Source organism: Choloepus didactylus, chromosome 18 (genome assembly GCF_015220235.1).
Source record: "Choloepus didactylus isolate mChoDid1 chromosome 18, mChoDid1.pri, whole genome shotgun sequence".
NCBI lineage: Eukaryota > Metazoa > Chordata > Mammalia > Pilosa > Megalonychidae > Choloepus > Choloepus didactylus.
This window is the reverse complement of record NC_051324.1, coordinates 21,994,026-22,019,546: the sequence shown is the minus strand read 5'-3', so window position 1 is coordinate 22,019,546 and position 25,521 is coordinate 21,994,026. Positions and strand designations below refer to the sequence as shown.

Genomic DNA, 25,521 nt, shown 5'->3' with positions numbered 1-25,521 from the left:
TGCAGGGTTTCCACTTGGGGTGGTGCAAAAGTTCTGGTAATGGATTAATTAATTAATGTGATTAATCCCACTGAATGGTCTGCATGGGAGTGGTTGAGATGGGAAAGTTCATGCTGTATATATGTTCCCAGAATTTTAAAAAAAAGGAAGAGACTAAAGAGACAATAAAAACTAAATACAATACATGAACCTGGACTGGATTTAACAGTGGAGGAGCAAAGGCCCAAAAGGACATTATTGGGACAAAAGAAAATTTGGAATATAGACTGTATGCTTTATGTCAATGTTAAATTTCCTGAACTTGATAACGGTATTTAAGGTGGATACGTAAGTGAATAGCCTTGTTCTTAGGAAATGTATAGGTAAGTATTAAATGTTCAAGGTGCATCATGTATACAACCTATTCTCAAATGTTTAGAAAACAGATAGATGAATAGACAGAGAGACAGACGGAAGGATGGACAGGCAGACAGATAGGCAGGCAGATCGATCAATCAATGGATAGAGCGATAGATTAATATAACAAATGTGGCAAAATGTTAAAAGCTGGTAGGTGTGGGTAGCTGTGGGGGTATGCTGGAGTTCTGTGTCTGGGCTTCATATTATTTTTGCAACTGTCCTGTAAGTTTTAAATTATTTCAAGATAAAACATTTATTTAAAAATTAAAAATAAAAATGTAAAAAAGGGCAAAGACATTGAATAGATATTTCTCCAGAGAAGATAAACAAATGACCAATAAGCACATAAAGAGATGCTCAACATCATCAGTCATCAGGGAAACACAAATCAAAACCACATGAGACACCACCTCACAGCCACCAGGATGCTATTATTAAAAACAAATCAACAGAAAATAACCAGTGCTGGAGAGAGTTCAAAGAAATCAGAACTCTTGTGCATTGTCAGTGGTGGTGTAAAATGGTGCAGCCACTGTGGAAATCAGTTTGTCAGTTCCTGAGAAAGTTAAACATAGAATTACCACATGACCCAGCAATCCCACTTGTAGGCATCTACCTAGAAGAACTGAAAGCAGGGACTTGGACAGATATCTGTACACCAATGTTCATAGCAGCATCATTCACAATAGCCAAAAGGTGGAAGCAACCCAAGTGTCAATCAACAGATGAATGGATAAACAAAATGTGTCCTATTCCTGGAATGGAATACTATTCAGCCATAAAAAAGGAATGAGGTTCTAACAGATGTTACAACATGGATGAACTTGAAGACCTCATGTTGAGTGAAGGAAGCCAGACAGAAACGGACAAATATTGTATGATCTTTCTTATATGAAATACCTAGAATAAGGAAATTCATAGGAACAGAAACTAAATTACAAGTTGCCAGGGGCTGGTGGGGCAGGAGAATGGGAGAGTATTGCTTAATGGGTGCAGAGTTTCTGTTTGGGGTGACGAGAATGTTTGGATATTGGTGATGGTAGCACAGTGTTGTGAATGTAATTATACCACTGAACTGTACAGTTGAAAGTGGTAAAACTGGGAAATTTTGAGTGGTCTAAGTGTAACTACAATAAAAGGTTTTGTTTTTTCTAGCGAGAGCTATCAAGCCATGAAAAGATACGGAGGAACCTTTAGCTTATATCACTAAGAAAAAGAAGCCAATCAAAAAAGATTATGTGATTTCAAAAGGTAAAACGATATAGACAGTACAAAGATTAGTGGATTAGAATAAGCAAATTCATAGAGTTGGAAACTACAATAAAAGTCACCAGGGGCCAGGGTGGGGGTAGGGAATGGGGAGTCAATGCTTAAATTGTGCAGTTTCTATTTGGATTGATGGGAAAGTTCTGGTCACGGATGGTGGTGATGGTAGCACAACACTGTGAACCTAATTAACAACACTGAATTATATATTTAAATGTGGTTAAAAGGGGAAATTTCAGGTAGTGTATATGTTACTAGAATAAAAATTAAAAAAGAAAAACCCAACAACCACCAAAACATAGGACTGTATAACACAAACAGTGGGCTCTATTGTAAATGATGGACTATAGTCAATAGTACAATTATAAAAATGTTCTTTCATGAATTGTAACAAATGTACCAAGGTGTCAACAATTGGGTGGTATATGGGAACTTTATTTTATGCAGGATTTTTCTGTAAAGCTACAACTTCTTTAAAAAAATAAATCAGTGGTTTCCAGGGGTTGGGAGGTGAGGTGGGGATAGGGCCCAGGGCATTTTTAAGACAGTGAAGCTCTTCTGTATGATCCTGTAACGGTGGCTACACAACATGATGCGTCTGTCAAAACCCACAGAACTGTACAAAGCAAAGTGTGGACCCTGATGTAAATGATGGACGTTAGTTAATAACAACGAATATCAATGTTTTGGTTCATCAGCTGTAGCAAATGCACCACATTAATGCAAGACATTAATAATAGGAGAGGAGGTTGGGCAAGATGGCGGCACAGAGAGGAGTGGAAGCTAAGTAGTCCCCCTGGAACAACTACAAAAAACCAGAAACAACTAGTAAATAATCCAGAATAACTGCGGGGGGACAAACAAGACCATCCACTCATCATACACCAACCTGAATTGGGAGGAATGCCCGAGAACACAGCATAAAATCTCTCAGTGGAGAAAGCCCCAGTCATTTTCAGTCTCTAGGGCTGTGACTCGGGGAAGGGTGGAGACAGCACAAGCAGAGAGAGAGACCACTGAAATGCTAATGACCTCTACCTGGGGGTCTGTCTTCTCTAGGAGGAAAGGGGTGGGGCCCTTTCCATTCAGAACCAGACCCCAGAGCCTGGGGGAACACGGCCACACCTCCTCACACCAGTCAAGAATTATAGGCTAACAGGCATCACCTGCTGGGCAGAAAAGCACAGTGACCTGAGGCATCAAAGGGTGTATCAGTTTTCTAAGACACACCCTCAGGGAAACCAGATACTGAATATTTCTTCCCTTTGGGACCTGAGACTGTTCTGGTCTGGGAAAACCTGATTTGGATAACCAAGGAAACCATGCCTAGACAACAGAAAATTACAACCTACACTAAGAAAAACAAAGTTACGGCCCAAAGGAACAAACATACACTTCAACTGAGATACAGGAATTTAAACAACTAATGCTAAATCAATTCAAAAAGTTTAGAGACGATATTGCAAAAGAGATAGAGGCTGTAAAGGAAACACTGGGCATGTATAAGGCAGAAATTGAAAGTTCAAAAAAACAACTAGTAGAATCTATGGAAATGAAAGGCAGAACACAAGAGATGAAAGACACAATGGAAACATACAACAGCAGATCTCAAGACGCAGAAGAAAACACTCAGGAACTAGAGAACAAAACACCTGAAAGCCTACACGCAAAGGAGCAGATGGAGAAAAGAATGAAAAAATATGAGCAACGTCTCCGGGAACTCAAGGATGAAACAAAGTATAATAATGTACGTATCATTGGTGTCCCAGAAGGAGAAGAGAAGGGAAAGGGGGCAGAAGCAATAATAGAGGAAATAATTAATGAAAATTTCCCATCTCTTATAAAAGACATAAAATTACAGATCCAAGAAGCGCAGCGTACTCCAAACAGAAGAGATATGAATAGGCCTACGCCAAGACACTTAATAATCAGATTATCAAATGTCAAAGACAAAGAGAGAATCCCAAAAGCAGCAAGAGAAAAGCAATCCATTACATACAAAGGAAGCTTAATAAGACTATGTGCGGATCTCTCAGCAGAAACCATGGAGGCAAGAAGGAAGTGGTGTGATATATTTAAGATACTGAAAGAGAAAAACCTCCAACCAAGAATCCTATATCCAGCAAAGCTGTCCTTCAAATATGAGGGAGAGCTCAAAATATTTTCTGACAAACAGACAATGAGAGACTTTGTGAACAAGACACCTGCCCTACAGGAAATACTAAAGGGAGCACTACAGGGTGATAGAAGACAGGAGTGCGTGGTTTGGAACACAATTTTGGGAGATGGTAGCACAACAATGTAAGTACACTGAACAAAGGTAACTATGAATACGGTTGAGAGAGGAAGGTGGGGAGCATGTGAGACACCACAAGAAAGGAGGAAAGATAAAGACTGGGACTGTGTAACTTGGTGAAATCTAGAGTATTCAACAATTGTGATAAAATGTACAAATACGTTCTTTTACGAGGGAGAACAAGCAAATGTCAACTTTGCAAGGTGTTAAAAATGGGGAGGCATTGGGGGAGGGATGCAATCAGCATAAACTAGAGACTGTAACTAATAGAATCATTGTATTATGCTTCCTTTAATGTAACAAAGGTGATATACCAAGGTGAATGCAGATAAGAGAGGGGGATAGGGGAGGCATGTTAGACACTTGGCATTGGTGGTATTGTCTGATTCTTTATCCTACTTTGATTTAAGGTTATTTTTCCTTTTGCTGCTTCCTAGATGTCATTTTTTTTCCTCTTTCTTTTGCCTCTCTACCTTCTTTGACTCTCCCTCCTGCCTTGTGGAAGAAATGTAGATGCCCTTATATAGATAGTGGTGGAGGTGGTGAACACGTAAATGTATGACCATGCAGAGAACCATCGATTATTTACTTGGGATGGAATGTATGGTGAGTGAACAAAACCATATTAAAAAAAAAAATGGGTTGATGACAAAACCTCGAGGGCAAAATACTGAGTGAAATAAGCCAGACACATAAGGACAATTATTGCAGGGTCTCACTGATAGGAAATAATTATAATATGTAAACTCATAGACATGAAGTATAAGGTACCAAGATATAGGATGAGGCTTAAGAATGGGGAGTGGTTGCTTAGTATGAGCAGAATGTTCAATTAGGATGAACTTAAATGTTTGGAAATGAACAGGGGTGTCAGTAGCAAGATGTGAGAATAACTAACAGCGCCGAATGGTGTGTGAATGAGGTGGAAAGGGGAAGCTCAGAGTCATATATGTCACCAGAAGGAAAGTTGGAGGTCAAAAGATGGGAATGTATAAAACTGAATCCTATGGTGGGCAATGTCCATGATCAACTGTACAAATACTAGAAATTGCTTCCATGAACCAGAACAAATGTATGACAATACAATTAGAAGTTAATAACAGAGGGGCATATAGGGAAGAAGTACATACCTATTGCAAACTATATACTACAGTTAGTGGTATTTCAACATTTTTTCATAAACAGTAACAAATGTACTATACCAATACTATGAGTCAACAGTTGAAGGGGGTTGGTTAGGGATAGGGGAGGATTAGAGTTTCCTTTTCTTTTTTTCTTTTTTCATCTTTCACTTTATTTCTTGTCTGGAGTAAAGAAAAGTTTCTAAAAATTGAACAAAAATTAAGTGTGGCGATGGATGCACAGCTGTATGAGGGTACCCAGGGGCAAGTGATTGTATACGTTGGATCTTTGGATAATTGTATGGTATCTGAACAATCTCAATAAAAATGAAAAAAAAAATAGGAGAAAGTGTTGGGGGGTGCTATATATGGGAACTCTGCACTTTTGGCACAGTGTTTCTGTAAACCCGAAAACTGCATGTGACAGTTGGGAGGGTTAGATGAGACCCCTGGCACAGGGTAGTTATTGTTTCCATCACACCCGGAAGAGCTGGGCCTGGAGTCAAGAAGCATCTTCTGTGCAGGGGCACAAATGTGTCTTTTATGAAACCAGAACCTATGAGGAAACTTTTGGTGTAAAAGTGGGAAAACTGAGGCAGGTGTCCCCATGGGTGTGATGGTTAAGTTCGCATGACGGTTTGGCTTGGTTGTTATGCCCAGTTGTTCAGTTAAGCAAGTGCTGGCCTTACTGTAACTGTGAAAATATTTCATGGGTTTAAATCATCAGTCAGTTGATTGCATCTACAGCCGATTACATCTACATTCAACTAAGGAGATTGCCTTCAGCAATGAGAGATGTCTTCTTAAAAGGAGAACTGATGGTTTCAGCAGTTAGAAAGAAATATCTCCACTTCAGCCAGCCAGCTTCTCATGGGGAATCATCGAAACATTCATCAGAATTCCCAGCTTGCAGCGTGCCCTACGGATTTGGGACTTGCCCATTCCCACAGTTGTGTAAGCCAATTCCCATAGTAAATCTCATCATATTTACATTACATATGTATATCTTCTGTTGGTTCTGTTTCCCTGGAGAACACTGACTCATTCAATGGGTGAGGATTATAAAAATGGGGGTGCAGAGACCCCAGCCCACCTAGCTTTGTTCCGTGCCCTCCCTAGCTGGCTCTCTTCAAGGTCACAGGTGCCCTGCCAAGGACACGGCCCCGGGGGTAGCCCGCTCAGAATCTAACCTGCTCTTTTATTTCCTTTGCTTTTAGCATGGAGGAGGCCCATGGCCTTTCAGGGATGGGGACCTCCGAAAGGTGTGAGTGGCAGCCCCCACATATCACCCAACGAACTGGGGGTATCTAGGCCAGGCGAAGTGGGGCCTGAAACAGGGAGCCACCGACAGAGCTGCCTACCTTAGAAGGCCACACTGGCCCAGCCCAGAGCTGGGACAGGCTGCAGCAGGGCCAGGAGCTCCCGTGCCATCCACATGTGCAGCGAGGGGGCCCCGGACTGTGCTCTCATGGGCGTGGAGGTTGGCTGGTCTGTCTGTGGCCCCAGGTAAAACCTCTGGATCTTCAATAACCCAACACACGACCCTGAACTCCCTGTCAGCCTGGCTGGTGGGCACTGGATTCAATTTAATTTTTTTGCACCATTTTCCATTCAGATTGTGTCTCTTCCTGTAAGAGAAATCTAGCATTGCAGAAAACAGCGCAGCCCCCCACTGCCTCCCTAGAGACCACCGTGATCATGAATTGCTCTGCCTGGTTTAAGAAATACACAAACACATTGTCACACTGCATGTAACATTCTGCAGTTCCCTTTTTGGCCGGTGGTCCCTGGGGTTCCTTGGCTTGTCTAATTTATTCATGTTAACTGCACAGTCCTCCATTCTATGCATATGCCACATTTTATTAATCTATTCTCCTGCTGATGCACACGTGGTTATTTCCAGTTTTTTGCTATTACAAGCAAGGCTGCAATAAACAGCTTTCCACCTATGTCTGAGTTTCTAGGATATAAAAACCTGGAAGGAAAACAACAAGGACACGGGTTGTGCACTTTTCCAATGTTACTGGTTATTGCCAATTTTCTTTCCAGGGAATATAGAGAGTCTAATTTCTTCTAAAATTTCTATAGTTTTGCCTTTCACATCAGATCTCTAACTCACTGGAATATATTGTTTTTGTTAATGGTTGAGTTTAGGGCACAGATTATTGTTTTTCATACAAGAAAACCAGTGGTTCTCAAGCCAGTTGCAGGGAAGCCCCGTTTTAGTTACAGTTCTCTAGGGAAACAGAACCAACAAGACATATGTGTAAATATAAGATTTTATAAAAGCGTCTCACGCAACTGCAGGGATGCACGAGTACAAATTCTGCAGGGCAGGATGCACAAGTCCAATTTCCGTAGGGCAGGCAGCGAACTGGCAACTCTGATGAAAGTGTTCAATGAACTCCTCAGGAGACACTTCTCTGGCTAGCCAAAGAAGAAGTGAAGGTCCTCTCTTGTTTCCCCTTAAAAGTCTTCAACTGACTGGATTAAATTCAGCTGATTGAACTCTCTCATTGTGGAAGACACGCCCTTCGTGATGTCATCAGTCACAGCTGCAGCCAATTGACAGATGATTTAATCAACCTGCCTTCTGGTTTATTAACCAGCCACAAACGTCCTTGCAGTAACGGTCAGGCCAGTGCTTGCTTGACCAGACACCTGGGCACCACCACCTGGCTGAGTTGACACATGAACCTAACCATCACAGTCCCCTTCCCCCAGTGATGTACACACAGCAGATCCTAACCAGCTCCGGCTGACGCTGGGGCTCTGTGCCTAGAGTCCAGTAGCATCAGATTTTTTTTAAAAATTCACATACTATAAAATTTACCCTTTTAAAGTGTCAATTCAATGGTTTTTAGTATAGTCACAGGATGTGTAACCACCACCACAGTCAATTTTAGAATATTTTTGTCCCTCCTAAAGGAAACCTTACACCCATTAGCATCCCCTTCCCCCACCCCACCCTCTGCCCCTGGAAAGCCCTAACCTACTTCTGTCCCTGTGGATTTGCCTGTTCTGAACATTGTATACAAAGGATCATACAACATGTATCCTTTTGTGATTGGCTTCTTTCACAGAGCATTATGTTTTCACACTTCATCATGTTAAAGCATGTGCCAGCCCTTCCTTACTTTTTTATGGCCGAATAATATTCCACCATGTGGCTATCACTCATTTTGCTCATCTACTCATCCGTGGAGGACATCTGAGTTGTCTGCCTCTTTAGCCATAATGGACAATGAGGCCATGAACACTCACGTACAAGTTTCTCCGTGCACATGTTTTCATTCCTCTTGGGCATATGCCTAGGAGTGGAATTCTGGGTCACACGGGACCATCGGCGGAGTGGCCAAACTGTTTTCCAAAGTGATTTTAAAAGTGAAAGGAATCTGGTGGTGGCCAGGGGGAGGAACGTGCCACCAGCATTGCCCCCCGTGACAGCACTGGCCTCCTTCGGGGTTGAGATGTTCCCCCTTGGCGTCCCTTCAGGCCAGGCCTGTTCCCTCTTCTGGGTGTCAGTGCCTCTGTCCCTCCCCTATTCCTTTCTGCTTGGCACAGTTCCTCCCCAAGTCGTCCATGGAACTCAGGCTAAAATTCATCTCCCGTTTGTGGACAGCCCACAGCATGGCTACTACAGCCTGTGTCACCTCCTGCAAAAGGTCACAGGGTCCTGCCTGTCTCCCAGAGCTCAGATCACCTGGCACAGCTGCCTGAGCTCTCCCCAGTACCCCCGTGAGTCCGTGGGAGGGCTGGGTGGACCCTCGTCTGTGTCCATGACGCAGCACAGGGCTGGGCCCACGTGCACAGTCACCACGTCCTGGTGCAGTTCCTTGGCCACTCCGGGCACAGACCCCAGCCCTCCTGTCCCCTCCTCCAGCCTGTGGTCACAGGGAAGCCTAGACGTGGCTTCAGGACACAGCTACTCTGCATGACCCTGGGAAGCCACTCAAACGCTACGGGCCTCAGTGTCCTCATCTGGGAAATGGGCTTGGACATATTTAACCCCCGGGGCTGCCCAAAGAGCATGTCAGAGCATACGCCTGAAATATGTGATCCTGGGGCTCAGGGCCCACCAAGCTTCAGCCTCCCATCCCTCAAGGTGACGGGGAGGAGGCAGCCTGAGGCCACACGCTCACGTTTTCACGTAGGGGTCCGAGTAGCCGTTGGCATCCATGGCAGCCAGGTGAGCACACCGCACGATGCCCACCAGCAGCCCCTGCTTCTGCGAGCTGTACTTCAGGGAGATGAGGATCCGGCCACGCTCCTCCAGGGACTTGTCCTCTGTCTTGTCCACCTGTCGGGCAGGGCAGTCACTCACGTCCCTACCTGCTCCCACCGCCAGCCAGGTGTGGCCCACACCCGCCTCAGCCACCGGCTGCCAAGGCAGCCCTGGTGAGCGGTCATGGATGGGTCCTTGCTGGCCTCCTGAGAGGATCTGAGCCCCTGCCCCTGGCTCCCCAACACCTGCAGGACAAGGCCGCACACCTGAGCCCCCTTCCCAGCCCTGCAGGGCCCAGCCCCGGGTCCGGCAAGCCGCTGCCCGCTGCCCGCATTTGTGTGGACCTTGAGCCAAGTATGCTTTTTAGCTCTTTAAGTGGTTGCAAAAGAATCAAATGAAGAGTCACCTCTCGAGACATGTGAAAATTATATGAAATTCAAATTGCAGGATCCTCAAGCTGCACCCATTCATTTACATATCACCCAGGCTGCTTTCTCCAGGGCCAAGTTAAGTAGCTGCAACAGAGAAGTATGGCCTGTAAAGCCTAAAATATTTACTACCTGGCCTTTCCTGGAAAAAGTTTGCCCACTCCGGTCTAGCTCCTGCCTGCTTCTCCTGCACAGCTTCGGCTCTGTTCCTCTTGGCAGCCTAAAGCTGACTTTTCTGCAGTCTCCTGGACTGTGAGTCACTTCACACTTCGGCTCTGTCTTCAGTGTTTGGGACGAGCCTCGTCCTTCTGCGCTAGGCTCAGCTCAGGCGGCCCCGGCCCTGGGAGGGTGGCAGCCCGGCTCCAGGTTCCCACCGGCCCAGGCTTCCTCTGCCCTAATGCTGTGTAGCCACCAGTTTCCTTGTGGGTCTCCCCTGGACCCTAAATTCCTTGCAGATGGGACCGTGTCTATGTCACTTTTATGCCCCAGGGCTGGGCAAGGGCCTGGCACTGAGTATGCGCCCACCAGAGGTTTGTCCTACTGAAGATGGAAAGAAAGGGGCAGCTGGTCCCCCTGGGTGCAACCTCATATCAGCAGCTCCAGCCTGTGTGGATTCAGGGAAAGCTGAAAGTCTGCCCAGGCCAGATGGAGCCTGGTGGATGGTGAGGGGTCTTCCTAGCCCCAGCCCCCTGAGAGTGGCTCCTAGAGCCTCTCAGGACACTGGTTGTGGTGGGGGGGCTTGAGGGGAACCCAGAAGACAGAGCTTTGACATGTTCCCAACCCCAGGGAGAGCTGGGAGCCAGCTGGGGGAGCTGCCTAGTCTGCCTCCTGAACCTCAGAAGCTGCCCAGGGCCTGCCATTGTGATTAGATCTCAACTCCTGGCCTCGATGTCTGCCCTCCCCGCCCATAGCCAGCCTGATGCTTTCCCATTCCTTGCCCATTTCTGCCTTGCAGCCGCTGCTCACCTGGAACCCCAGGCCCTACACCCAGCTCAAGCCCCATCTCCCTCGGGGTCCCCTCCTAAGGTCTCTGCCAAGCTCCTCTAACATATGGTGCCAGCCCACCCCTTTGCCTACCATTGTGCCCCTCACAGGCAGGGGCCTCTTCCAGACCTCTCTGGAGATGGGAAACCCATGAGGCGAAGGAAGGGGCACCTAGCAGGGAGGCTTCTCAGGCCCCCAGCTCCCCTGCTCAAAACAGACATGGCTAACCGATGCCAGCATCCACCCTGAGCACAAACGCAGCCTCGGCGCCTTTCTCAGCCCTATGCCCTGGCAGCCTTCCCCGGGGATCAGACCAGGTCTGAGATGTAACTCTGCTGTGTGCAAGGGCACCACCAAACACTGCTCTCGGGCTAGCATGTGTGGTATGTGAAAACAAAACAATTTCAACACGCAGGGGTGCCTTCAGCTATTTTTTCAGGGGTGGAATGTTACACTTTGGATTGTATCCTCTGAAGCCCCCTGCATTGGGCACTGTTCAGTATTTACATAAAACAAATGAATGACGTTTATAGACTATGCAGAATCTAAAAAAGGCCAGGAAAATCTGTCTTCACTGCCAGAGTCATTGTCACAAACTGCACTACTCTGCTGACCGTGTGTCCCCAAATCTGGATCAATCAGTGAGCTGCTAGCAAATTCAAGCGAGGCTCAGCTTCACCCTGTCCACGTCTGGTACACAGACACACTTGCACGTGCACACACTTGTGTGTCCACATGCACGGGCACACAGATACACGCACACATGCTCCTACACACACATGCACAGACACTCTCATGCATGCACATCTGCTCACACACAATTCACACACGCATACACACACTCACCTCCATACGTGTGCACACCCACACACCCACATCCACACTGTTGTTGATGCCAAGCACCAAAACTCAGGAACACAACTCTCGTAGGAGTTGATGATGCCTTTTATAAGTGACACACATCATTTAGAAGAACTGGGTCACCCGTGGTTAGTGACTAACAATAAAATTAAAAAGATTATATCCATCACATAAATGTCTATGAGTGGGAGAGAACGTGACAAGGGAATAAAATTTGATTGCATTGTGCAAAAAAGAGAAGTGGGATTCTGGTCAGAGGCAACTGGCCCCTGGGGTGATCTGTTCCTGTGCATCTGCACCCCGAGACCCCCAGGCCCCGCCCAGACTCAGGCACCCTGGGGGACGGCCCTGAACGTGTCCTCCTGAGCGTACCCCATGTGCAGGCCCCTGCTGCTGTCCACGACCCAGGACACGGGGCGGCCTGTGGGCCCAGGGCTCTGGGGGCTCCTGGCCGCCCCTCCGTGACCTTCTGAACCGGGTGGAGGCGAGGCTGCCCTGAGGCGGGGAGGAGGGAGAACTGAGAGGGACAAACGGACCGAGACCACTGCAAGGGCTCAGCTGCTGGAGACGGCCAGATGGAAATCGGTTTTGACATTTTCAACAATTGCATATTCTAGGGAAGATTAATTTTCTGTCTCCCTGGGGTACCCCGTAGCACCTCAAGCCTACCACGATCACCCGGAGCTCCCGAGCATCCCCCTGGCGGCCCCTCCCTCAGTCCTTGGCCTCACAGGAAATGGCCACTTCGTCCTTCCCGTGGCTCAGGCCCCAAACCTTGGAACTGCCCATCCCCCCCCGACGTCCTGCCAGCACATCCTGTCCTGATCCAGGGGCTTCTCCCCACTTCCACCGCTGCCCCCGCCCGGGCCGGGGCTGTGTTCCCATCCTCCTAGCTGATCGAGCCCCCAGAGCCCTCTTCTCTCTGCCAGTCTGAGCCCGGCTGCCATGAACCTGTTCAAACGCGGTCAGACACCTCCCCTCCCCTCAGCACCCTCTGTGGCTCCCATCTCACTTGGGCTGAAAGCCCAAGTCCTTCCTCGGTTCTGCGCCCCCCATTACCTCTCTGATCTTCACTCTCAATGCTCCGCTCCCGGGGCCTCCTCCTGGAGCCTCAAACACGCGGGCACATCCCCCCCCAGGGCCTTGCACATGCTGTTCCCTCTGCCTGGAATGGTGCCCGTCTGGCGCCCCCCTTACTCACCGAGGCCTTCCTGGGGCAACCACGCAAACCGCCAACCCCCCCAACACATCCGATTACCCTTGTCTGCCTTAGGTTTCCCTTTTCAGCCCTAACCACTATCTAACATGCCATCTATTTGGATTCTTTCTCCCATTTGTGGTCTGGCTCCTGCACAGGCTTCAGGATGGCCGGGATCTTTGTTCCTCCAGCACCTAGATCTGTGCCAGCACATAGTAGGTGCTCAGTAAGTTGCCCAGCCCCCGGCGCCCAGCAGGGAGGGCCCTGGCCGGCCCGCAGGCCCTGCTCACCGGCAGCTGCTTCTCCAGGCAGATGCTGAAGGTCTTGGTGTGGTTGGGCTTCAGCTTCTTCAGGGGCACCCGTGTCTCCCCGATGAACTCGTTGTGCCGGAATTTGTCCTCATCGCAGACGGAGATCCTGGGCGGAGGGCACAGGGCACAGTCAGCACTGCCGCGGGGCTCTGCAAGCAGGAGGTGAGGGGGTGGGGGGGCCCGAGCAGCGCCAGCCCCTGGGGATGAGGCAGGGGTGGGCCGGGGAAGGCAGCAGGCGGCCCGGGGCCTCACCCACCGCAGGGTCTTGCGGATCATGTCTTCGTCCGTGATTCCGTAGTAAGTGAGGGTCTCATTCCACGTTGGGTTCAGGGTGTTACGGAGAGTTTTTGTTCTGAGCTTATTTGCCTGGAGAGAAGTAAAATGATCTCGTGGAGTGTGGTGGGCAGAGCAACGGCCCCCGAGGAGCCCACGTCCCTGTCCTCAGAACCCGTGACTCTGTTCGGCCACGTGGCAGAGGGGGGTTGAGGTGGCAGCTGGAAGCAGGTTGCTCATCAGCTGACTCAGACGGGAGATGATCCTGGATATCTGGGTGGGCCCAGTGTGATCACAAGGGTCCTTCACAGTAGAAGGGGAGGTCGGGGGAGTCGTGGTTGTGGACGAGTGGTCAGAGAGAGGCAAGGGCTGGCTTTGAAGATGGAGGAAGGGTCAGGAGGGGGCGGCTTCTAGAAGGTGGGAAAAGCAAGGAAATGGATTCTCCCTTTGAACCTCTGGAAGGGAATGTAACCCTGACACCAGAATTTTAGCTCTGTGAGATCCTTGTGGGACTTCTAAGCTACAGAACTTAGAAAATGAATTGCTTTGTGTTAAGTCACTATGTTGGTGGTAATTTGTTATAGCAGCAAGAGAAAGCTAGAAAGAGGAGGACCCCCACCTCCAGGCCGCTGGGGAGGGGGTGGGGGTTGTGCAAGAGGAGGTGGGAGTGGTGCTCCCGGGACGTCCGACTGAAGAACGGGGTCCTCTCCCCAGAGCTCCCCACCCTGGCCCGTCCCTCCTTGCCTTTGCCCAGGCTGTTGCCCGTGTGGGGGCCACCCTCTCCTGGGGAGCGCCTTCCAGGGGCCATGTCCCAGCTGGACGCCTCCACCCCTGGTTCTTAGATTCTTATCCTATTTGCCCGTCTTGCCTCCATCTGACTCTGGGCTGTGTCTGATTCACTTTGGGGTCTGTCCCACCGGCTCCAGCTCTGAGGTCAGACAGCCCTGGGTTCAAATCCCCACCGTGCCCCTAACCCGAGCTCTGTGAGGCCTGGAGGATTACTTGCCCTCTTTTTGAGCGTCAGGTTCCCCTCTTTGAAATGGGAGTGATCATGCCTCTCTTTCTGTGTGTCGTCAGGAGCCTTGGCTGGAAAGTTCTCCAGGAGGGGGAGGGTCCCTGCAAGTCGACAGCCAGGAACTGCTGACCCTAGGGGGCCTCGGAGGGTGCATGGGTGGGTGGGGCCCGGAGAGGGTGGGGCTGCCTGGGTGCTCTGGGTGGAGGCAAAGAGCTGGGGTCCCATCAGCTGGCTTGGGTTTGGGCTGGGTGAGGGTGGGGGGCTGTGGGCCTCCCTGGGCCCCAGCGGGCAGGGGGGCCATACTCATAGGCAGGCCCGGGGCGGGACCCTCTCACCTTACTGGCTCCTGGCAGCAGGTGCAGCTTGACGTAGGGGTCCGCCAGCCCATTGTGGTCCATCGGCTTCAGGCCCTGAGGAGAGGAGGAAGGCAAAGGGCATGAATCGGAGGCCGGGGATTGGCACAGGGCCCCCCGGGTACATTCATGGCCCTCTTCAGAGGCCCCCACCCCACCCTTCCAGGGCAGGGGTCCCAGGCCCTCCTTATCTGACCGGCCTTTCTCCTTCTCTTCTCCTTATCAGCAAAAGCGGGTGACTCACCTGTCCCGGGGGGATGGAGTCCACACCATCCTGCTTTCCAGCTTCTTCTGGATCCCCCTCCCTAAACCCCAACCTCAGAGAGCCCCAACACGGCCCCCTCCAGGCAGCTTCCCCTGCAGACCGTAACTCCACACACCTCTGTTCACTCATCCACATGCTTCCCTTGTGGCCAGGAGGGAAATGTTTGGGGTCCAGCAGGACCTGAGGGGCTGGGCTCAATTTCTCTCGGGATTTGCATGGCTCCCAGCCCACCCACGCCCCAGAGGTCACACAAACCGACTGGACACGGAGGGCCGCCCCCCTCTAACTCTGCTTTTGGCTCCTTTTGAAAAATCGGGCAAGTGTGCAAAGCCAGGGACACGAGGAACCAGCAACAGACAGGGGCTTGGCGGAGCACATGCGTGTTCTTGTCTCTGAAAACTGCACACACGGGGAGGAGGCAGCTGTGCGTGTGTGGGGCCGGCCGGCCACTCAGACAGTGTTCAAGGAGGAGCGAGTGGGCAGAGGGAGCTCGGCTGCTCTTGGCCAGCCCCCCTCCAAGGGGAGCCAAGGCTCTTCTCGGGGGCTTTGGAGGAGCTCCCAGCTAGGGGCTGAGATTTGCGATGGGGGCTCCCAACCAGCTACACCTCCACAACCGGGGCAGTCGGGGAAGGACACGGCTCGTGGAGACGGGCTGGCCTGGGCTCAAATCTCAACTCCTGCACTTAGTAGCTGGGATGAGTTATGCTGCCCTTGAGCCTCAGTGTTATCATCTGTAGAAGAGGTTTAATAATTCCAACTTCTCAGGGTTGGAGTGAGAATTGAGGGGACACAGGGCCAGGGCCAGGCAGGAGAGCACTTGCTCCCCTTCCTGTGCACACCAGGCCCCTTGGAAGATGCCAGAGAAGAGGTCAGGTTCAGGGTGGGGGTGAAGGGAGACTGGGGCTGGGGTGGGGAGAGGTCTGAGATGGGCCCAGAATTGTTGGGGCTCCAGCCCTGCCCTCCCCGAGGTGCCCGGTCCGGGGCCCAGGCTAAGCTCCAAGGCCCCGTGTGTGTTCCCAGCACCGAGGCGGCCCCTTTGAACCCAACCCCCTCATCCCGGCCCCTCGCCCCTGCCCACCAAGTCCCCGAGGGGCAGTGTTACCCTGGGCCCCGTGGAATCTGCCGGCCCTTTGCACTTCTTGTACGTCTGCCTGTGTTCCGTGTAGCGCAAAATGTTTTCATTACTTATGGGTCAGATTTCTTGAGTTTTCACTTGCAAATCTTTGGGCCACGAGAAGTTCTGCCACGTGTACCTGATGGCTCTCGTGGTCCCAGCCCTGCACCCTTGGGATGCCCCTGGGGCTGGGGTGGTGCGGAGGGGCCACTGGGATGGGAATGAGCCCATGTGGTCCCTCAGGGCCCTGCTGCTGCTCCCCACCATTCCAGCCCCTGAGCATCCCGAGTGGCCGTGCACCCGGCCAGAAGCAGAGGGGCCGGAGAACATCGCCTATAGGCCACAACCCCGTGTGCCCTCAGCTGCCCGCGCCCAGGCAACACCCCCTGCCCCACCCTGGCTCTCCTCCTGCAGCCTCTGCAGGGCCCAGGGCAGGGGCAGCCCAGCCCCCCGAGGTGACTGCCTCCCAGTTGACCTCAGTCCAGGAAAGAGGGACCAACAGAGAGCTGTTTCCAGGGCAGAGGGGCGGCTGTGGTGGCTGCCAGTGCACTGAGCAAGGGCAGAGCAGGGGTGGCCCCAGCTTTGAGGAAAGCCTGCCCCACCATTGGCCTCTCGTGCTCCCCTTGGGCCCCTCAGGGGTTGCTGGCAAAGCCTTCAGGACGGGGACTTCCTGGACCCTTCAAAGCAGAGGCTCCTGCATGTTCTGTGGAGCAACCCCAGGTCCTCTTGGGATGTGAGTACCACGTGCTCATGTGTGTGTGGGAGTGCGTGTGCATCCGTGCGGGTGTGGGTGTATCTGGCAGAGTGTGGGTGGGCACAGGCCACCAGGCTCTGTGCTCCAGGACAGCTGTGTGTGTAACTCCTGCTCACACACCACAGTGGGGAACGCCCTGCTCGATTTCACAGATAACTGAGATGGTGGGGGCCAAGCCGGGGTCCAGTCCCGGGTCCGTCTAGCCTCCTCCCAGAGACCCCCGGGGGCTCCACCTGTCAGCCCTGCCTCAGTGTCCCCTCCTCACCCCCAAACCCCACCCAGAACCCCCAGCTCTTCCCCCCAGGCCTGCTGTCACCCCTTCCCCTGCAGAGTTGGATCTTGGCAGAGAATGAACCGGAGATGTGGGGGTCACCACGGCCTGGGGTCCTCCTAGCTCCACCTCCAATACCTTGGGTAACACACACACAGGTACCCACACACACACCTGTCCACCCACAAGGCCCCTCTGGAGGGCGGCAGGGAAGGCAGGGACCCCAGCACAGGGAGTGGGGAGGAGAAGGGGTGGCTCGGGCTGCCAGTGTCCATCCCCAATCCCCAAGCCCGGGCAACCTCTACCACCTCTACAAAGCCGGGCAAGGGAAGGAGGAAGGGGCTGCCCGGGCCTTGGCGTCTGGTCTCCACCTCGGCACAGTGGGGGTGAGGGGGCTCCAGATCCTCACGGCTGTACCTCAGGCTGGGTGTGCCTGGGTGGCTCCCAGACCGGAGGGCAGGGGTGGGGTTGGCGGCAGACTTCTAGAAACCCAACCTGGGGCCCTGACCCCACGGGGACAGCACCCACGGCTGCCCATGGCGGCCCAGCTCCGGGGCCCAGCCTGGGGCGGCACCAGGGGCCTGTCCCTCTGGTTGGCACAGGCCACAGGCAGCCATTGGACGGGCAGGAGGGGCAGAAGGAAGCCGGGCGGGTGAGGGAGGCCGCAGGGGTCTGGGCCAGCTGCGCAGGAAGCTCCTGAATCCGAGCTGCACAGCCCAGACCCTGCCGGCCCTGCACACGCTTCGCTGGGGAGGCTCCACTGGGCCGCACAGGCCGCTCTTACCTTGCGAGAGAACACCAGCTTTGGCACCTTCCTCCCAGAGGGAGCGAGTGTGGGGGACAGAGGGAACAGCACACTTGAGAACACAGAGCTGACAAATGCTGCTTGAGGGATGTCCCTCGGGGGGGTGCCTGGGGGGCCTGGCCGGGTCCCAGCGGGGTGGGGCCTGGCATCCAGACGGCCCCTGGGAACACTGGCAAGAAGCTGGAGCAGCCCAGACAGCGAGGCACGGAGGGCCTTTGGGCATGGCCCTGGCCCGCCAAGGGTGAAGGCCCCGGAGTGGGCTCTGCCTCCGGGAGCCCCAGGCATTGGGAGCTTCATCAGAATCCAACCCCAACACCCCAACTTCGACAGACCACCCAGGCTCTGCAGGGCTCCTGGCTGTACCCAGACCCTCGTCCTCACATGCACTTCTTACTTCTCTTCTATGTTCTACTCCCTCCCCATAAACCTCACTGCACAGGGCTTTTTTGAGGGGGCAGGGAGAGGGGGTGCAACTGAGATGGGTTAGGCAAGAATCCCCTCCCTGCCCTGCACCGCTGCTCCCCCCTCATACACAGATACCGTGAAGCCTGGCCAGGAGACAGAGAGGGCGAAGGACGGAGAGAGACCCCTTGGCCTCTCACCTTCTGTCCACCACCCCACTGTCGGCCATCCCTCCGGGACCCCAGGGCGCAGGCGAACAGGGGGAAGGGGGACTGACTGGTGCCCACCTTGGCCTTGCTGATGGTGCAGTGGAGGGCATTGTTCTCCTGGTCATAGAGCAGGCTGAAGTCCAGTGTGCCCAGGGCGGCTGTGGACAGACAGGGACACAGGTCATGGTGTCAGCTGCAGGGGTGAAGCAGCTCCTCTCCCCCCTGCACTGGGATGAGCCTGCCCAGGGGCAGCTGAAACGGTGCCCCCTGCCCAGCATTGAATGAGTCCCTCCTGTGGGTGGCTCTCCCTGGGAGATGAGGGGTTGAGGCTTGGAGTGGTTGGGTGCCTCACCCACAGTGAGCGGCAGCCCAAGACTCAAAGCTGGGTGGTGGGTCTCAGAGCCCGGGATCCTGACCCCCACGTGGCCCTGCCCATGGCTGGTCTGTGAGGTGCCCACGTGTATGAGGCACTCAGCTGAAGGTAGCTCCTGTCCTCCTTGTGCCAGTGCCAGTCTGGGCTCCATGCCTCAGTTTCCCTCCCCTGTAAAATGTCACAAGGAGTGCCTGAGAAGGCAGGGTGCAGTTCTTTGAGAGGCTGCAGGGCTGGAGAGGCAGACCCACTCCCCAGTCAACATCCCCCTGGGGACCTGGGGCAGGCGGTGAGGAGCCAGCTGTGTCTACACACTGCTGTCCCCAAGCCTTCCAAAGCCAGAGGGCGAGTCCCAAGGGCTGGGTGGAGGGTGCAGCCATAACTGGGTGCAGCTGCCACCCTCGGGGACAATCACACACAGCAGCTGTGGCCTTCCAGTTGACATGGCTCCCAGCACGAAGCCCGGGGGTGTGGGTGTGGGGCAGACCCTGGGGATGGATCCAGATAGCAAGATGCATATTCACAAGATGTCTCCAGAAGCCCAGTTCCTGCCCCCAGGCTGCTGGGCTGGTCAACTGGTGTCTCATTAATTAATTAATTCATTCATTCTCAATTGTTCACAATATGCCAGATGAAGATGAAGATATCAATAAGATAGGATTCCTGTCCCCAAGGAAAACACAGCCTAATGGGAGATACAGATGAGAAGAATTAGCCTCAACAGAGACTGGTAAGCCATGAGCTACTGGGGGTGGGGGGGTAGGGGTTCAAGGAGAGATGCCAGACCTCCATGTGAACCAGGGCAATCCAAGAAGTCTCCCAGGTGGAGGTGACGCTTTGCCTGAGCCAAGAAGGATGAGCAGGAATTGGCTGGAGTCACGGAGTTGCTGGGCGAGGGGCTCCCAATCATGGGCTACTGCAAGAGTTGGGAGCTGAGTGGCTGCTTCAGGGAGTGTAGAGTGAATTTGAAAGGACTTCCCAGTGAGTTTGGGCTCTGTTCCTCAGGCCAGAAGCTCCCCAGGCAGGTCGAGATCAAACAACCACAGCCCTCCTGGCCAAATCTGGCCATACCCGCTCATCTGCATGTTGGCTGGGGCTGTTTTCCCACTACAAAGGCACAGTTGAAGCAACAGAACCACATGGTCTGCAGAGCCAAAAAAACGTACTATCTGGTTCTTTATGGGAAGCGTTGGCTGATCCCAGACCTAGGGCAGGGGTCCAGGCAGGACAAAGTTTCTCGGGTCTGCAGAGAAAGGGGCAAATGAAGGCCCACGTGTGTGTGTTGCTCCCAGCAGCCAGCATGGTGGAAGGCACACAGCTCGGGTGGTGTCCTCGACTGCAGAGAAGAGTGGGGCACAGGACCTGCCCTCTGATGTCTGACTCCCCAGGTTCAAATCCCGGCTCTGCATTTCCTTGCTGTGTGACCTTTGACAGCTTACCCAGCCTCTGTGCTCCAGTTTCCTCAACTGCAAACTGGAGACCAGAGAATCTGCTCACGGCGCTGGTGCTTTAAAAGGCACCTGGGCTGCAGAAAGCACTCAGTGGGTAATTATAGAAGGAGCAAGTCCATCTGGGTGATTTTTATAGGTAACTGTACTTGCTCCTCTGAGACCCGTTCTGCAATGAAATGGTTCTAAACTGGACCACTGGATCACTCCCTTCCCTGTCTTAGTGAATAGAGTATACATGCAAATGGTCATTTGAGCATTTCTGAATAACCAGAGTCGTTTGCCACGTGCTATGATGTGACCACAGCTCTGCATGTCACTAACGGGGTTGAGAGAGGATCCTGCCACCCAGGGGTCACGTATAGCCATGCTTTTTGAGATTTTCTTCATTTTTCTGCCTCCTCCTTTGCCATCGGCTTGAAACTCCTGTTAGAGATCTTGCCTCTGGTAGCACAAACAGCTGATTGTTTCTTCTGTGAAACCGGGGGATAATGCCCGTCAGAACTGTGTCCAGACTAAGAGTCAATGGGCCTTGAGAGGAGCCAAAGGTACTTTTCTCTGCACAGAATATGTGGTCTTTTGCTGCCTATGTCCCAGTTCCTATTTACAAAGTAACACACACACACACACACACACACACACACACACACACACACACACATATACACATCACTATGTCTGTTAACAACCAACACAGCTGCAGGCCCAAGGTTCACCACGCTTTTGTAATAATACTCTTCAAAGCTGTTAGCTTTACACAACATAAAGCAATCTGTTCAGTTCAGGCCAACCCCAGGCTTGTTTCCTGCAGACACTAGACTGCTGAGGGCAGGGACACACCCCACCCACGCCCCGCCCACGCCCCGGGACCAGCAAAGAACAGCTGCTCAATCTACACGGCTGGTTCTTGCAATCCAACTCTCCAACTGCCACAGGAGTGGCGATTTGCTGTGATTCCCACGTGTAAAAATGCACACTCTGGAAATGCAAATCAAACCCACAATGAAAGAAAAAAACCACAATGAGAATACCACTTCCCACCCACCAGGATGGCCATAATAAAAAATAACAGGTGTCGGCGAGGATGCCGAGAAACTGGAACCCTCACACATTGCTGATGGAATGTGAAATGGGGCAGCCACTGTGGAAAACAGTCTGGCGATTCCTCAGTAAGTTAAACATAGAATTACCATATGACTGGCAATTCTACTCCTAGATTTATACCCCAAAGAACTGAAAACAGGTATTCTAACAAAACTTATACACAAGTGTTCACAGCAGCATTATTCACAATAGTTAAAAAGTGGGAACAATTCAAGGGTCCATCAGCAGAAGAGTGAACAAACAAAATGTGGTATGTCCATACAGTGGAATATTATTCAGCCACGAAAAGGAACGAAGGTCTGATACATACCACTACATGGAGGACCCTTGAAAACATTATGCTAAGTTTAAGAAGCCAGACACAAAAAGCCACATATTGTATGATTTCATTTATATGAAATATCTAAAATAGTCAAATCCTTAGAAAAGTAGATTAGTGCTTGCCAGAGGTTTGGGGAGGGGGAGTGACTGCTTAATGTGTATGGCGTTTCTGTCTGGGGTGATGAAAAAATTCAGGAACTAGACAGTGGTGATGGTTGCAGGACACTGGCATGTACTCGGTGCCACCGGACTGTGCACTTAAAAATGGTTACAATGGCAATGGTTACCATCCGTGATCTCTGCCCGTTCTCCAATTCCAGAGAAAGACAAGCCAGTGAGGGGGTGGCTGCCTGCTCCACACTGGGAAACCCCGAGTTGGGGAGAGGCACCTCTTCCACTGGGTCTACAGAAATCCCCGCATAAGGAGGGTTCGGAAGCTGCTCAGTTGAAAAATGACACCTGTTACCACTTCCCAGGAAGTAACAACATGCCTAAGTGCTTACCAGCAGGTAACTGATGAATTTCTTTCAACTCCAATGGGAGTTTGGTAAGAAATAGTTGTTCATAAATAGAATTGGTCACAATTTTTAGTCTTGCTGGGAGTGAAGTTCACTTAAGGAGCTTATGGTCCCAAGTCTTCATTTCCTGATTGGAGAAATGAAGCTCAGAGAGGGGAGGGGACCCGGCCAGAGCGGCACAGCAGAGCGGGGCCCAGAATCCAGGTCTTTTCACTTCCTTACAAAGCTTCCGTGGGCCCTTTGTCCATCGGAAATCTTAGAGGAGGATGCGAGAAATAAGAAAAAAGCCGAGATGCTGGGGGTGGGGGTCAGCCACTGCCCTGGAGGGGTCCCTGAGTTCCAAAGGCACACTGTGGTGGGGTGAGCAGGGCCCGGAGACAGGTGAAGGTGCCAAGGAACCTTCTCTGTGCTCAGAACCACTCAAATCACATGCTCCGGCTGAAGCTCACACCTTTGGAAAAATAATGAGGGCTGGTCACTAATGGGCCTTTGAGAGTTGTCACCCACTTGTCAATAATTATAGAGCTTTAATGGGGCTAATTCAGAGAAAATCAAGCTCACGTCTCTGTCGGCTCCTCTAAGGCTGACATCTCCCTGCTCTGGCTGATGGAGACTGACAGCGCCATGATGACCGTGGCTTGCACCAGCAGCTCTCCTGCCCCCCCACCCCACACACCCTTGGGAACAGGAAATCTGTCCTGATTTTTTGAAGAAAAATGTTAGCCTTGCAAATAGTTAAAAATAGTGGCAAGAACCATAGGAAGTTATCAAGCCTGAATGGAAAGCATCTCATAGATGGGGAAACTGAGGCACTGAGCCCAGGCGCTGCAGGGGGTGCCCAAAGGAATGAGCTATAGGACCCTGCTTCCAAGTAGCTTAGGGGCAGAGGGTTAAGACTTTCCTAAATCTAATCATTCCCCTGCTTAAAATTTTTCAAAGTTTTCCCTCTCCGGAACACCATTGACCCTCCTTGGTGTGGCATTCGAGGCCTCTGTGACACGACCCCCCGGCCTCTCCGTCAGCCCCTTGCCCTGGCTCTGGCCACTTGGCTCCTCCCGGGCCGTGTTTCCTATACCTCTGTCCCTGTGTGCGTGGCAGTCCCTGGGCTGGGAGCACCCTCTCTCTCTTCCCTCCTAGCCTGGGTGCCTTGTGTCCCTCCAGAGTGCCCCATTTGAGCTCTTGCCTCCCTGTCCCCACTGGCTTGCCACCCCTCTGTCTTTGTTTTCAAGAACTCCTTGACACCACAGGATGTCTCAGGCCTTCTCGACTCTGTGCCCAGCACTGTGCTTCACACATGGTTGGTGTTGTAATGATGAGCGAACGAAAATATGCGGAGAGGGCTGGGCAGAGCATGGCAAGGTCAAAAGAGGGTCTGCGCTCAGCGGAAGGGGAATGAACAGCCAGTGGTGGCCAGGAAATGCCCTGAGCTGAGGAGGCTTTTGGGGCAAAGCCAACAGCCATTCCTCCACTTTGTCCTTGCTCCCGACCTCCATGGGAATCAGGGGAGGCTGACCCTGACTCGTGCAATGGCACGGGGTGCATTTCTGTCCAGTGAGACAGGAGGACAAGGCTGCTGGGCACTTCTGGGAGAGGTTTCCTTGCTCTTAAACCGAGTCATGGGAGTGAAACAGTTCTTATCAAATTGAGGATGCACATGATGCCTGGATCTGCAGCAGCCACTTTGGACCATGAGGGAGATGAGCCTTAAAGAAAAAGAGGATGGCCAAGTGGAAAAACAGAGAGAAACGTCACCCATAATAATGCCGATGGCCTGCTGAGTCAATCCACTCTGATGCTGTACATCCGCAGAGGTTTTTTTTTTTAATGAAAGATAATCAGCTGTCCTCATGCTTCGAGCCACTGTGAGTCAGTTTCCTGTTACTTGCAACCCAAAGCATTCTAGGCCTTACAGCTTTGAAGAATGGATTGGGTTTCACGGGTGGAGATTGGGCAGGAGGATGTTTCAGCAAGGGAATAGCGCAAGCATAAGGGAGAGCATAGGGTGTATCTAGGGGGCAGGGAGCAGCAGGGACCAGCTTAGCCTGAGCACACTGTAGATAATGGGGAACTGACAGCACTATGGGCTCTACTAAAGCCAACATTTTACTGCATTTTCTCCCTATCATCTGTTCCTTGATTAGTTTTGTTTGGAACATGTAAGTTCTGTGCTTGAGACGTGAAGTGACTTAATAAAGAATGGGATATAGAGGGGGAAAAAGGCCAAGTCGATAAGCAGAACTTCACTCTCGGCCTTGGACAACAGAGCAACCGCCCTAATTTCTTCTTGTCGGAACAGAGATAATCCAATAATTAGGACAGCAAATAGCATAACCCTGGCTCAAGCCGTAATGAACCATCTGGCTTGAATCATTTAGGCTTATTCTAGGGATCCGGTTGTCAGAGCTGAGAGGTGGCCAGGTGGAGGGCAGACCCACCCCAGAACCTGGTCCCCCACAGGCAGGAACGAAGACCTCTGTGCTCCCCAAACCAAGGGTGCTTGATGTGAGAAAGGGGGCCCCAGCTGGCCCTGGCTCAGCCCCACACCCTCTTAGCTCTTGTCTGGCTCCCTTTACCCTATTTATTTAGTGTGCCCTGGTGAGACGGGAGTGGCCAGCCCACCATTCAAACTGGCAATGCTTGTCCAGGACCCAGTGTGAGTCTGTCCCCTGCCAGGACATGTGGCCTCTCTAAGGCCAAGGCCCAGCCCTGTCCTCTTTGCACTGCTTCCTGTGGCTAGGACAGTGCTCCATGGAAGACTGCGGATTTGATGCACCAGATCTGGGGCAGCTGGTCCCAGACTTGGACTTTCTGGTCCCTTTCTCACCTGTGAGTTCAGGGACAGCCAAAGCAAATGACCAGATGTCTCCCCTCTTGGCGTCATCCAGAGGGCCCTCTGTGGCACCAGGAGGGTGGCCCGAGCTCAGGCAGAAGCCCTGCCCTGCCCCACTCACTCCCTTGGCGCAGCAGAAAAAATGCTTCCCTTCTTCCGGGGGTGGCTTTGGATTCAGGGCAGCCAAAGGGTTGACTCCGGTCCCAGTTAGGGCCTGCCCAGAAGCCACCCGCAGCAAGTAATGGGGTGTGCTTTGCACAGGGTGCTAGGAGCTGGGGGTGGGCCTAAACTCTGACCCAATTTTTCCAAGCCACAGGGTAGTGGAGGCAGAGGACTGCTCCCTACCCCCCATGCCCAGGGACAGGGCCTCAAGATGCCAG

General features: G+C 52.1%; 1 protein-coding gene across 2 annotated transcripts in view; it reads right to left on the bottom strand.

Moving 5' to 3' along the window:
* The window catches only part of DOC2B (double C2 domain beta), a 35,113-nt gene that overhangs the window by 7,634 nt on the left and 1,958 nt on the right, over positions 1-25,521 (bottom strand). The window contains exons 2-6 of one of the 2 annotated variants that reach the window (XM_037809383.1): positions 18,629-18,708; positions 14,713-14,787; positions 13,346-13,455; positions 13,069-13,195; positions 9,225-9,382 (exon numbers count right to left, since the gene is read on the bottom strand). In XM_037809383.1, the coding sequence (XP_037665311.1) occupies positions 9,225-9,382; positions 13,069-13,195; positions 13,346-13,455; positions 14,713-14,787; positions 18,629-18,708 (550 nt within the window). Of the gene's footprint in view, positions 1-9,224; positions 9,383-13,068; positions 13,196-13,345; positions 13,456-14,712; positions 14,788-17,918; positions 18,240-18,628; positions 18,709-25,521 lie in introns of those variants that run through there. The other variant, XM_037809384.1, reaches the window with a different exon arrangement.